Raw genomic sequence first — 13826 nt, 5'->3', positions numbered from 1 at the left:
CCTGTGGAGAGCCTTTGATTTGGCTGTGGAAGAAAGATGCTATAAATTCTCACTTTAGTGCACAGTTTTGTGTAGTTTCTGTATTTTGGAACTTGATTTTGTCCAAACTTGTTTTGTGAACAAGTACTCATCCTTCAACTTAATAATTCTGTAGTCGATGGCAGCTGGGGTCCATGGGCAGAGTGGGGAGCATGTTCCAAGACGTGTGACTATGGCACACGTGAGAGGCGGCGACAGTGTGTACAGCCACAGCATGGTGGGCGGCCATGTCTGGGCAACGGTGTCCAGGTTGCCGAGTGCATCATCACAGCATGTGACAGTAAGTACTCCATCACTTGGGTGAGGGTAGGGAGTAAGTGCATCACCTTAGTATGTGACAGTTAGGACTGACTCCGTCAATAAGGCATAGAAAGGTAGGGTGTAAGTGCATCACCTTGGTGTGTAACAATAAGAACTGACTCTGTCATTAAGGCATAGAAAGTTAGGATGTCAGGGCATCACCTTGATTTTTTTTTTCAGTAAGGACTAACAGCATCATTAAAGCATAGAAAGGTAGGGTGTGAGTGCATCACCTTGGTGTGTGACAGTAGGGACTGACTCTGATCTCATGTGGTTAGTGGAAACACCCCCCCAATCCTGTCATTTGACGAGGCGAAAAGGTTTGTAGAAGGACAAAAATGTGTATCATCTCAAATATATACTAACTTACATCTATATATATGTGTGTGTTGTGGAAGAGAGTTATATTTCATAAAGAACAATTGTTCATTGCAGCCTCCCCAAGAACTGCTGAGGGCAATCTCGTCGGCAACATCAACAACATTGACATCGTTGAGTCCACCATTGTATCTGAGATGACACCAACGGACTCAGGCATCAGGGTTAGGGCAACTATCAGGAATGTTCCCAGAACTGTCGGTAGGCATTATCAAATGAACAGATAGATGTTTCACAGAATACCTAGATGGGAATTGGTTGAAATCTCACAGTTGATCATTAATTCATTCTCAACAAGCAGTTGACTAGTGTATAACGAATATAACTTCCTGGGGACCAGGAAATATTCACTCATATTCACTTCAGTCAGTGAAGTGAGTTTTCTGAGAATAAAACAAGTTTTCAGGCCCTGTCAATGTCAAGATAAATGTTCCATCATCAAGGGTTTCAAACACAAAAACAGAAGTGACAAAATCTTTTTTGTTCAATAATCAGAAAATGTGATTGATTGCTTGGTTGTTTGGCAAACAATCTGTGATTATTTCAATTAATCGGAACACCATAACAGAATACCAAACTCCTAGTGTAATAACTGATTGTAAATCATACAGTTTCCCTCAAGAGTAATGTCAGGTGACTACAGCCACCACTGCAGCTGTCTTGTACTGGGCTTACAACTTTATTCCTCCCCAGAATACCAAAATGTGAGTTGTATTTCCTTAGGAGTTTGCTTCATTTGAATTGGTCACCTTTGGGACATGTGATAAATTCCATTTCAACTTTTGTAATACACAGTACGTTTTTTTCAAGATTTATAATGATTCTTCTTCATGTTTATTCCTGTACTTAAAGCCACATACTTGTGTACCTTGAAACTAGGCTCACAGGTTTTAAGCCTTTGGAAGGGGCATTTTACTGTAGCATGTGATCAGGAGCTGTTTGAAAGTTGCATGAAGTGGCAGTAAAATCCTTACAACTGCATTGTCTAACCTCCATTCACTTCCACAAGCTATGGTGAGGGAGTTGCCCCATGTGTTTTCTGGTCATGCAACATGGGTTCTGGTGTCCCTTATTGGGACGTTTGCTGATGTAATGTTTGCCACTGAACAAACACCAGACCCATGAAGACTTGTTATTGAGGCATTGAACTTCAGTAACCCATACTTGTCACAAGAGGTGATCGGATGGTCAGGCTCGTTGACTTGGTTGAGACATGTCATCACATTCCCAATTGTTATGGATAAAACATTCATCATTCTTTCACTGTTTCAGAGCAACTTGTCACTAGAGTATTAGTTGATATGTATATTCCTTCTTGTGTATTCGTGGTAGAATTTATGTTTAGAGGTACAGAGGGGGCAATGTGTTATTCTTATTATACATGTATTATATGGGTATTTATATTATGCTCTTGCCCGTACCAACTACTTGCATGTTTTTATGGGTTTATTTGGGGAGTAGGGGATTCCTTAGAGTATGTACACCTCATGCAGCAAGTAAGCGCTCCAAGTTTATGTATTAACATTGTGAGTTTCCTGTAGACTGCCAAACTATGGAGGGAGAATTAGATGCTGGAAAGTATTGCTTGCATCCCTTTTTGTCTTTTCTTTTCTTTTCTTTTTTTATTTTTTTCATTTCGCAGTGAAATCAACATGAAGTTACATTATCTGATTAGTCATTGTCAACATATGTCTACTTGCATTGTCACTCAAACAAAAAGCATTTGGGACAACACATTCATCATTTTCCATATGTACATTCAACAATTTGTGATATTCGAGTGACAATTCACCTTAAATCTGCATTGGCATATCCCATAATTCAATATTACACTAAAGAAAGAAAAGGTAAAAACATTTCCACAGAAACTGATCCAATCATCAGGATTGGTCTCAGATACCAACGGGATGTGTTTAGTCTAGACGAGGTTGGAGCAGCATTTGTGAAATGTGTGATAAAGATTTATCTGAAACAAGTTCGATGTAGCAGTGGTTCCAGCTAATTACGTATCTGATCAGCTGTTCAGGAGATGCAATGATCGTACCTTGATTAAAATAGCTTCCAAAAACTATTGATTTTCTGTAGAGGCTGGGAACAAATAAAGCAGGTTGTGAGGAAAGTGGTATTGGTCGACTGCAAGGGCAAGCACACTATTGAGCTGGGTTGTTTAATACTAGTGTGTGGGTTCCACCAAAGTGGTAACGTCTAAGATCGCCATCACTTCAGGCTTTCCTCCCAGATCAGGCTGACATGCCAGGGTGGAATATTGTTGACAGCAGCATTAAACCAAACTTGCTCGTATTTCCACTCACAAGCTCCACACAGCTGTTCCATTGCTGATGTTATTCTCTGTTTGCCAGTGTGATGGGCTACTGCAACACAGTGTGGAGTTAAACCTGCAAAGGACCATTTTGTTGACAAATGATTAATACTCATCACCCTTGGCTAAATATTTAAGAGGTTGGGTTCACCAGTTTCAAACCAGTGAAAAAAGCAAGAATTTTAATCTCAGTAGTCACGAACCATTTCCATCTTCACACTTTTGTAGGCAACTTGACCTCTAGTGCTGGAAAGGTCACTGGCCCTTTGCCCTTCTTTCCATAGTTACCTCCCTTCTCTCCCACAAACTAGAGTTGTCTCCCTTCAGCCCCATCCTCAAGAGAGTTGTCTCTCTTCAGCTCCCCATCTACAGCACCTGATCTCGCTGCTCACCCCTGTATACTGGACAACAGCCATGGAGGTGGATGGAGCTTACAATGGTTATACACTAACAAAGGGTGTCTTTAACAGGAAGGTGCAGGTTGAGTTTGCAACAGGTATGTAATTGCCTTTACTGCATGTGTAACAAAGTTAAATGTGTCAATATCTTGATTTAAATGATTCTCTTATATCTGAAAGGCAGTTTAACTGTACTGATTATTAGATGTTCCATAAATCATAATGACAAGATCAAAATCTCTATCAATTTTCTGTTCTTTGGCAATTTTTTATTTATTCATAAATGTAAGATTGAGAAAAATGTTTTATATATATATACTTTAGTTAAGACTGAGCTTAGATGTGTCTATAGTTTTACATGATTCTCTTACCTGAAAGAATTCAAAGAACGAATAAACTCGCACTTTGTGTACTCTTTGAACCGTTACATATGAAAGACTTGTGGTTAGTCTTAAGTGGAACACCAAATTAATTCTTAAAAAATGTGTGTTTAATTAATACAGAGTAATTAAATTTTGCCAAAATGTTGTCTGTTTCACTCTCGCCCACCTATGAAACTACAGACAGGTTACGTAACTCTGTCGCCAGGGCACTGCAGTGAACAGCAGTGATGTCATGCAGGGAAGGATTTCCAGTTAGTTGTGTATAAAATGTGTAACAAGCACTCATCAATTTTCTGATTCCCAACAAAGACATACCAAATCGTTGTGCTGCTGTCAAATGCTCCTAGGTGTCGGGTGATGGTGTCATCATGCACAGAATTTCCACCAGAACCCCCAGTTTGTGTTAAATATGTTTCTTGTGAGTGCAAAGCGAGCATTGTGGAAGCCTGCATGTATTAATTAGGTGGTTCGACACCTGTCTCGTTTCCAAGAGGGAAGATGCTGTTTAAATTTGTTTTCATTTAATCCGTGTTAGGTGGTATAAACCTACACGTTATTTGTCATCATTCACTTGAAACTCAGTTAATGAATTTATAACAGGTATAATTAAGGGTAACACCACTTAGATTACCCGACAAAGGCCCCCATTTGGCATTTCTTTTGACTGGATTGATCAAAGGATTAACCGATACCACGCTGATTGATTAATTAATTTTATGGAGATTAAAATGGGGGAGTTGTCAAAAGGTAGTGTTTATGTATGTACATTTACTAACCTATACTGAATACACTCTGTCATGTCTGAGTCTATGTAAAACAACACCCTTCTTTCAAAGGATTAACCGCCAATACATTGATTGATTGCTCATTATTGGCAAACTAAATAACTCTTTAAAAAGAATGACGCACATTATGCAATTAGTTGCCAGGTGTGCTATCTTGGGTAACCAATGAAACTATACAGCAATGTGAAAAACCTGAAACGATACATCATGTTTTCGTATATTAGACTGTTAAAAGACACATCACTTGGGAAATCTGCAGATGAATTATATATCACTTGTTTTTGTGGATATTGATGGATACATTCCTTGAAGAAGGTAATAGCCTGACATTGCTCCAATAACTTTACTTTTAATATTTGCATTTTTGTTTTTAATAAGTTGTCGTAGCTTTCAACAGAATCATTGTTTTCGTCGTGAAGTGTAATGATACAGATGACATACACTAAGGCGTGCATGCAAATTATGATTCATATAGGCAAACTATAAAATTTCTACATGTTACATTCCTGTTATACATTTGCAGATGGCTTCTTGTTATTAAGTTTCAAAATGCATACAAGTATGATTATAAAGTAATTAGGATTATGAGACCAAGTATAAAGACGTATATTGACAAGTGTCTACATACTGGTGAGAGAACGTTACAAGCCAAGTAAATTTAGCAAGTGAAGAAATTTATCGCGCAGTATTTTCACTTCGACCCCGACCTCGCTTGGGTTATGTTATAGGTTGTGTCATGCAAACTCCTTTTGGTAATGATTCAAATACATATTTATGTAGTTTTGATTTTCTAACTTAATGAGAACAAACCATAATCTCATTAATTCAAATGGATTTGACTTCACGATTTTCAAAAATGGCAGCTCCCTCTCTTGGGATGAATGCTATTTAAGTTTGTTTTCAGCAACTTACAAAATCAAAATTACTTTCTACTGATAGTAAAATATGTATTTTATTGATGGACAATAGGATTTTGCATGACATTGCTTATGACATAACAGTTTCACTCTTGGAAGGGAGGTGGAGATCAATGTAACATTACTTGCAATATAAATGTCACTTCAAGTCCGAACCCCACCTTGCTTCCTTGGAAGAAGTCCTTATGTTAAAAGTTGTCTCATGCAAAATCCTTTTGGCCATAATTCAAATGCATATTTAACTACCAGTAAAAAATAGTTTTGATTTTGTAACATGATGAGAACAAGTCATAATCTCAATAATTCTAACGGACTTTAGCCCGTGACTTCACGATTTTCAAAAATGGCGGCGCCTTCACTGAGGATGAATGCTATTTAAGTTTGTTTTCACCGACTTACAAAATCAAAATTACTTTCTACTGGTAGTAAAATATGTATTTTATTGATGGACATTAGGATTTTATATGCCATTGCTTATAACATAACAATTTCAGTCTTGGAAGTGGTCAATATAAGGGGTCAATATAACATTACTTACGATAATATTGTCACTTCGACCACAACCTCGTTTCCGAAGAAGAAAGTGTTATATCCATAAAAAATCCTTTTGGTCAGCAATGTGTATTAAGCAGTCTTGATTTTATAAACTCGATGAAACTTAAACTCCATTTTCTATCCTGGAAGCGTGGTAGGGGGCGAACCGTCCGATTTAGTATATACCGCAGGCTTCCACAACGCTCACTTCGCACACACTAACAACCAGTTTAAGCACAAACTACGGAGTCTGGTGGAAATCTGTGCATAGTGACACCATCACCTGACCCCAAGGAACAATTGACGGCAACACAACAATTCGGCATGTCTTTGGTGAGAAATCAGCAAAATGACGAGCTTCCTGTACATTTTCTATACAATTAACTGGAAATCATTCCTTCTATGACGTCATTGCAGGGCTCTGCTGACAGAGTTACGTAACCTGTCTGCGGTTTCGTTTGCGGGCGAGAGAGAAACAGAAGGCTTTTTAGCAACTTTTAAGCGCTTGGTATTAATTAACCAAGTTTTTAAAAAAAAAAAAAATAGTGTTTCATTTATGACTAACCAGAAGTCTTTCAGTGCAGTGCAGTGATAATAAGAGTACCAAAAAATTGAGTTTAGTGGTCCTTTAATGTTATGAACAGTCAGTAACATATGACCTCAACGCGTAGGGGAAGTCTTGAGGATGACCCATTACGCCACTGGTGTGGATGACCAGGGGAAGCTGAAGTTTGACATCGTGGTCAGTGGACATGTACCTGATCTTGGCCAGATCAGGAATGTGTATATCCACCCCTACACGGAACAGTATGTACAGACCGGACCAGGTGAGATAAGAGTGTATAAGGAGGTCTGGACTAGCATACAATTTTATACTCAGTTAAATATGAAACATTCGAGATAAGAATTTGGGCACTGGTTAGTCCTATTTTATGAAAACTCATTCTACTGTCAATCAAGTATTTCAGGTAAAGCCTGCTTTAGCCTTAACCTTTGTCTGTTTGAAGGTATTAGGATATTTGTGGATAATAATGTTTTGTTAATTGCTATTTTTGTGCAAAATATTGGTTTAGTTGATCTTTTTTTAATGACACCCCAGCTGTTCGAAATCAGCATCTTTAGAGTGCCTTATGGTGAAGATTAACGACAGGTTAGATAGACAACTAAATTAGAAGTTATCTTAAAAGATAGTATACGTTATTGATAATTTATATAAAGACACACACAACCCACTTTCAGGTGAAATCTATGCCTACTCCTCACGACTGTTCAGAGTTAATGGAAACAGGATGCCCTATGCTTGGAACCATACCATCACGTATGACCCTTCACTGGGCAAGATGCCATTCCTCGTACAGCAGCTCTTCGCTGAGGGCATGGAGGTCAATGTTGAACCAGGGGAGGAGGATGTGCGCTTCCAGCTGTATGCAAGCATTGCACCAGGTGAGCTATTATTCTAGCTGAATGCCAGTGGCATTTTGTGAGGTGCTCTACTGGTAGACACATATTAGATGATCCTGCGCACCAAACGCATTTGTGACAAGAGAGGCGGTACAACGAATTGGGTGAGTACACTTGGCTGCTACATGTAGCTTGACGATTATGCACGTGCAATACATGCTAACCGTGACATGAAATCAACACCGCTACTGATTAGCACCTGTCTCGCTACTGTGTAACACCAGTCTCGCTATTTAGCAGACAAAAGTCAACTTTACCCATTAAAACCACACCGCATATTCCTTCGAATGATAAGACTGCAATTTCAGGCATAAGATACTGATATTCCACGCTAACCTTTAGTTAAGACGAAGACAAATAGATGATTGGGGCATTGACAAGCATTTTAGATAGTCAACAATTTTGTTAAAAAAAACCAGGAAAATGTCATTTGCTTCGTGAAATGGATCGGTGGTCCTAAACATATTTGCTCAGTATATTGTGTTGATTCAATTCGTTGGGATTGTACCTGTTCCCAATTCGAGTGTGCTATAACAATTCATGCGTGAAACGCACAGGGAAAACTTCTCGATATTTATCAGACAACCTGTCTCCCTCTCGTTTCAAGTGGATCATTCTGTGGGGTGTTCCCAAGTATGCAAAATGGGGTCATTTGGATCATCTTATATGTGTTTACCAGTACATCAGCATTGATGAGATCAGCAATGTTCAGCAATAAATGCACCACATGAGCTAATATTCCAGCTTTACTCCAAGCACTGGACCAGGTGAGGTAAGGTTTCAGCTCTATGACAACACTGCATCAGGTGTGATAATAATCCAGCTTTGCACTAGCACTGGGCAAGGTCAGCTCAGGATCCAGTTCAACACGTACCATATCAGTGAAAATGGCAGTTGTATCAAAACAAACCCTTGAGGATCTAGGTTGGATTTAGTCTTCAGCGACCCATCTTTGCCATAAAGGCGACTGACTGGATCACGTAGTCAGACTCACTGACACATGTCATTTTATCCCAGTTGCATAGGTGGATGTTTGTGATGTTGATCACTGGATTGACTGGTACAGTTGCATTGATCAGTGATCATTTGATTGATCACTGAATTGTCTGGTTTAGTCTCAATTATTTACAGACCAGCCATATAAATGGAGTATTGCTGAGTATTAAACAACGAACCAGTTGATAAATAATTATTTTTTACATGTACTGCACAGTATAATATAATGATAAATATACATTTAGGGAAAATATAATTTGCTGATAGCCATTTTAATGCAAGTGTTCTTGAAGGAGATTAAATATTTTTTCAGATGTACATAGCATTAGAGTTAATTAAAATTACTTTTGCTTCAGGTAACCCAAGTAACCGATGCCCCCGGGGTTTCTTCCATGATGAGGAGGGATCATTCTGCCGAGGTAATAATTGGAATCTCTCTTTCCACAAATCAAATTACATGTATTTCTCAAAAAAATGCTCAGAAACCTTAAACACAAGTTCATGCATGGGTCAAATTTTAATCTTTTGTTATATATTAAAGGTCACATGCAACCAAAAAATCAAACAGAATTGAAACACATTTATCACTTATTCATGACATATAATATACATTGCTGCTTTTGAAAAAACAAATAAACACAATTATAAGCGTCCAATCACAATTCAAAAGTGCAATATTTTGTACTTGGGCTTACTTCCCCCGAAACGAAGCCCTTGGGAGACCGAACCCAGTCATAGTGGGTGGATATGCACTCAAGTGCAACGATGGCTTCCGATTGGCTGTTTCATTTGCTGATATGCTGAGGGTTCATTGTGTGTACAGAAAGATGATCTGTTTGATGGGCATTTTAGAAGTATAGCCAGTCACAAGAAAGTAAGATTCTTTATGGATAACAACTTCTTTTTGTGTACTTGATGCGTCGTTTCAGTATGGATACATATACTGTTGTCAAACAAAATCATATACACTAAAAGAAGTTGTTATCCATGAAGAATGTATATAGAGATGTTGGGTTTTGAAAATACATGTTCTCTGAATTTGCGCTCGATCCAATCAAAAATCATGTCAGTAGAGATGGTAAACTACTCCGTGGCTGGAATCTGTCATTCGTCCAAGTACAAAGCAGGACTTGAAACTGACATGAGTTTGCACCAGTTTCCGTCAGATCCAGTCATCCGAAAAAAATGAATGTAGATTGTTTGCAACCCACAGACAAAAACATGTCATGTGTATCACACGTGCCTAATTACATAATGTGGCAGACATGGGACTCGGGTGCACGAGTCATAAATCAACTTATTTTCTTTATGTCGTATAGTCTGATAGGTGTTAAGTTCAAATTGTACGTGGTCAATGATTGAAGCTGTGTATTGCATGTTGTCTTTAGCAGACGGGCAGGCAGACATATAGGTGTGAATAAACCAGACACTGAGCTTTCTCTGTGACAGAGACTGCTTACCACAATCAACAAGTTTTTTACGTAACGTGTAGATTATTTACTTGTTTGTGTACACAACCAAGATTAGACTACAGCTCACAAACTCAGACGCTGGGCATGCATACTGTTTCAAGCTCTGTGAACCTATTCACTGCGCATGCGTTATGGACACATCGCAGCACAGCAGATTTCACGGGCTTTATTTCATTGCATTTTTTTTTCAACTTTATAGGTTGAATTGGCATTTTTTATGATTTGTTTCAGTAAGTGCATACCGAAAGGTACCAGAATCTGCAAAGTTGTGTTTTACGTTGAATGTGACCTTTAAGCGTCCTCTCCATGCACAAGTTAATGGTGCTGCTGTTTTCAGATGACAATGAGTGTTCTCGCCTCAAGCCATGCAGTCACTTCTGTCACAATGCACCTGGTAGCTTCTCCTGTTCCTGCCCTGTAGGTTTCACCCTGGAGCCCGACGGCCGGTCCTGTAGAGGTGAGGGGTGGTATAAATGTCCAGAAGAGGTGAGGGGTGGTATAAATGTTCAGAAGAGGTGACGTGTGGTATATATATCCTGTAGAGGTGATGGGTGGTATAAATGTCCTGAAGAGGTGGGGGTGGTATAAATGTCCTGAAGAGGTGAAGGGTGGTATAAATGTCCCGAAGAGGTGGGGGGTGGTATAAATGTCCTGAAGATGGGAGGGGTGGTATAAATGTCCTGTAGAGGTGAGGGGTGGTATAAATGTGCAGAAGAGGTGAGGGGTGGTGTAAATGTTCAGAAGAGGTGAGGGGTGGTATAAATGTGCAGAAGAGGTGAGGGGTGGTGTAAATGTGCAGAAGAGGTGAGGGTGGTATAAATGTCCAGAAGAGGGGAGGGGTGGTATAACTGTTCAGAAGAGGTGAGGGGTGGTGTAAATGTTCAGAAGAGGTGAGGGGTGGTATAAATGTTCAGAAGAGGTGAAGGGTGGTATAAATGTCCCGAAGAGGTGAGGGGTGGTATAAATGTCCTGAAGATGGGAGGGGTGGTATAAATGTCCTGTAGAGGTGAGGGGTGGTATAAATGTTCAGAAGAGGTGAGGGGTGGTATAACTGTTCAGAAGAGGTGAGGGGTGGTGTAAATGTTCAGAAGAGGTGAGGGGTGGTGTGAATGTCCAGAAGAGGTGAGGGGTGGTATAAATGTTCAGAAGAGGTGAGGGGTGGTGTAAATGTCCAGAAGAGATGAAGGGTGGTATAAATGTTCAGAAGAGGAGATGGGTGGTATATATGCCCTGAAGAGGTGAGGGGTGGTATAAATGTCCAGAAGAGGTGAGGGGTGGTATAAATGTTCAGAAGAGGTGAGGGGTGGTGTAAATGTCCAGAAGAGATGAAGGGTGGTATAAATGTTCAGAAGAGGAGATGGGTGGTATATATGCCCTGAAGAGGTGAAAGGTGGTATAAATATCCTGGAAATGTGAGAGTGGTAAAAATACCCACTGGAGGTCAAGGGTATATATGTCTTTCCTTTAGAGGTGATGGGTGGAATACATAATCTGTAGACGTGAAAGGGGATGTGAAAGGTGGTAAACGTATCTCGTAGAGGAAGAATGATCAAAGTCTTCTGGATGGTAAGGGCATACGCTCGATTCTTGTACAGGTGTTAGTTTTACTTGGCATAGTGATCATGGCAGTAGATTTCAGGCAGGTTAACTGATATCATAACCAGGCAATAATTACCCTTTTGTTCTGTAGACATTGATGAGTGCCAGAAGAACATTGCTGGATGTCCTATCAACAAGGAGTGTGTGAACACCATCGGGTCATACCAGTGTCTGGCCCAATGCTCTGCTGGCTACAAGAGGGCTCTCAATGGCCTTGAGTGCCAAGGTTTGTTGTACACCCTTCATTGTTGCTTTCATGTGTGCAGATTCTAAGCATGAATCCCCTCCTATTACCTTTGTTCCATTGAGGGAATTCTGGTAAGAGTGATGGGCCCAGCAACCTTTGCTTGTTGAGAGTGATACCAAAGTGGACCAAGTTGTCATGCCTGGTGACACATTTGACTTCATTATATCCATATAGTGTAGTTGTTGGATCGACTAACTGGATTGGCAGAGGCTTTAACTGTGAAGAAGAAAGTCTTGTAAATGTCATGAGCTGAATATAAATATCTTTCCTATTTTGTGAGTGTAGACATTGACGAGTGCAAGGAACAGCCGGACACATGTGAGCATGTGTGTGAAAACTTGGTGGGAAGTTTCCGGTGCTCATGTACTCAAGGCTACAGGCTCTCACCTAATGGAAGATGTGTGGGTAAGTTGTGGTAGTTAATCATTTGATGAGAGAACAAGTCTCAGAGCAGCCAAGAGAGAGTCTGTTATTGTCTAGAACTACTGATTTTCCTCCATATACATATGATGACAAAATATGGGAAAATGTTCTCTGAATTTTGTACAGTTTTGTAGGACATTCGCATCTTTTCAAGGGTCAGACACACAAATACGAAGGTCATTAGATGACTGACTTTGAAAGTACTGTTATAGCATTCAAATCTAAAACCTATGCAGTTTTTATTTGGAAATTGTCTCTCGAACAGATTACTGTGAAATATCAGTATACCTACAATGGTATGGACTGTTTGTTTCTATATGCATAGCCCTGATCTTGGTGAGGTTTCATGGGGCAGTGGGTTACCCCAGTGGTTAAAACATTCACTCATATTGCTGAAGACAAGGATCAATTCCCCACATGGATACAAAGTGTGGAGTCCATTCTTGGAGTCTCTTGCTGCAACATTTATAGAATTTGATTGGAATACTGCTAAAAGTGTGTAAGGCCATACTCACACCTGAGCTTTGCGTGTACATACTGACTAGTTTGATTGTACAGTCTCATAGCAGCATGTCATCATCTTGTGGTTTGTGTGTCAGATATTGATGAGTGCAAGCGGCCCAACTCACCCTGCCCTCAGAAGTGCCTCAACACCAATGGCGGCTACAGATGTGCATGCCGGATTGGGTACAACCTGGTTGGAGGTCGGCATGGTGCCTGCAGAGGTGAGGTGTCAGTCGATGTCTGTGTCACTTTTAGCATATGCATTTGGATCCACTTCCATAACATAGACTTATAAACATAACATTAAATTTGCTACATGTGAAGACTAAGGTGAGAACTGGTCTTCAGCAACCTATGCTTGTTGTGAGGGGCGACTAAGATTGTCATAAAAGGCAACTAAGATTGTCTGGTTCAAACTAGAATATTTATAGGCTGCCACCATATAACTGGAATATTGCTGATTGCGGCATTTAAACATAAAATAAAAACTTTGAGATTGCTTAAAGTGATAGTGCTATTTCTTTGTCCTCAATGTAGATATCAACGAGTGCATTGTGGGAACTCACAACTGCCCACGACATCAGGAGTGTGTCAACACCCGTGGAAGCTACGAGTGCATCAACATCTGTGAGCCAGGATTCCGGAGACTCAGAAGTGGCCAGTGTATAGGTAGGTGTCTCAAATGCATGGTCGTGCTCTTACCATCATTAGGTTATGCTGATCATGATCCTTTGTCTGTCATCTAAATGTTTATGATATGCATCTCTCGGGCTGTTACTCCCATATTTATATGACTGATATTTAAAACAACTTATGTATCTGAGGTGCACTGGAGGTGCATTTAATCACTTTGTTTCTCCTCCGCTCAATAAAAAGCCTGTGTTTATTGGTTTAAATCCTATGTCGCTAAAATAGGTTTGTTGGCACCATACAAAAGTAGTACCCATTGTATCAAACATTGAGCATACTGATGTAGATGAGGCACTACCAAAGTAGTAGTAGTAGTGAGCTGAACCCTATGATACAACTGACACACACTGAAGCATTAAGGCAAGCTCATCAATGTAATC

The 13826-nt window shown here is 39.8% G+C and overlaps 1 protein-coding gene across 2 annotated transcripts in view; it reads left to right on the top strand.

The window, feature by feature from the left end:
• LOC137273480 (hemicentin-1-like) overlaps positions 1-13826 on the top strand; it is a 112370-nt gene that overhangs the window by 79423 nt on the left and 19121 nt on the right. For both annotated transcript variants that reach the window (XM_067806188.1, XM_067806187.1), the window contains exons 50-60: positions 155-319; positions 775-918; positions 3396-3533; positions 6726-6881; positions 7294-7497; positions 8868-8930; positions 10321-10440; positions 11674-11808; positions 12115-12234; positions 12852-12977; positions 13294-13425. In XM_067806188.1, the coding sequence (XP_067662289.1) occupies positions 155-319; positions 775-918; positions 3396-3533; positions 6726-6881; positions 7294-7497; positions 8868-8930; positions 10321-10440; positions 11674-11808; positions 12115-12234; positions 12852-12977; positions 13294-13425 (1503 nt within the window). The remainder of the gene's footprint in view (positions 1-154; positions 320-774; positions 919-3395; positions 3534-6725; positions 6882-7293; positions 7498-8867; positions 8931-10320; positions 10441-11673; positions 11809-12114; positions 12235-12851; positions 12978-13293; positions 13426-13826) is intronic.

This window comes from Haliotis asinina, chromosome 2 (genome assembly GCF_037392515.1).
Source record: "Haliotis asinina isolate JCU_RB_2024 chromosome 2, JCU_Hal_asi_v2, whole genome shotgun sequence".
In the NCBI taxonomy this organism is placed as follows: domain Eukaryota; kingdom Metazoa; phylum Mollusca; class Gastropoda; order Lepetellida; family Haliotidae; genus Haliotis; species Haliotis asinina.
The sequence above is the reverse complement of the archived record's forward strand: the minus strand, read 5'-3'. Positions and strand labels throughout refer to the sequence as shown.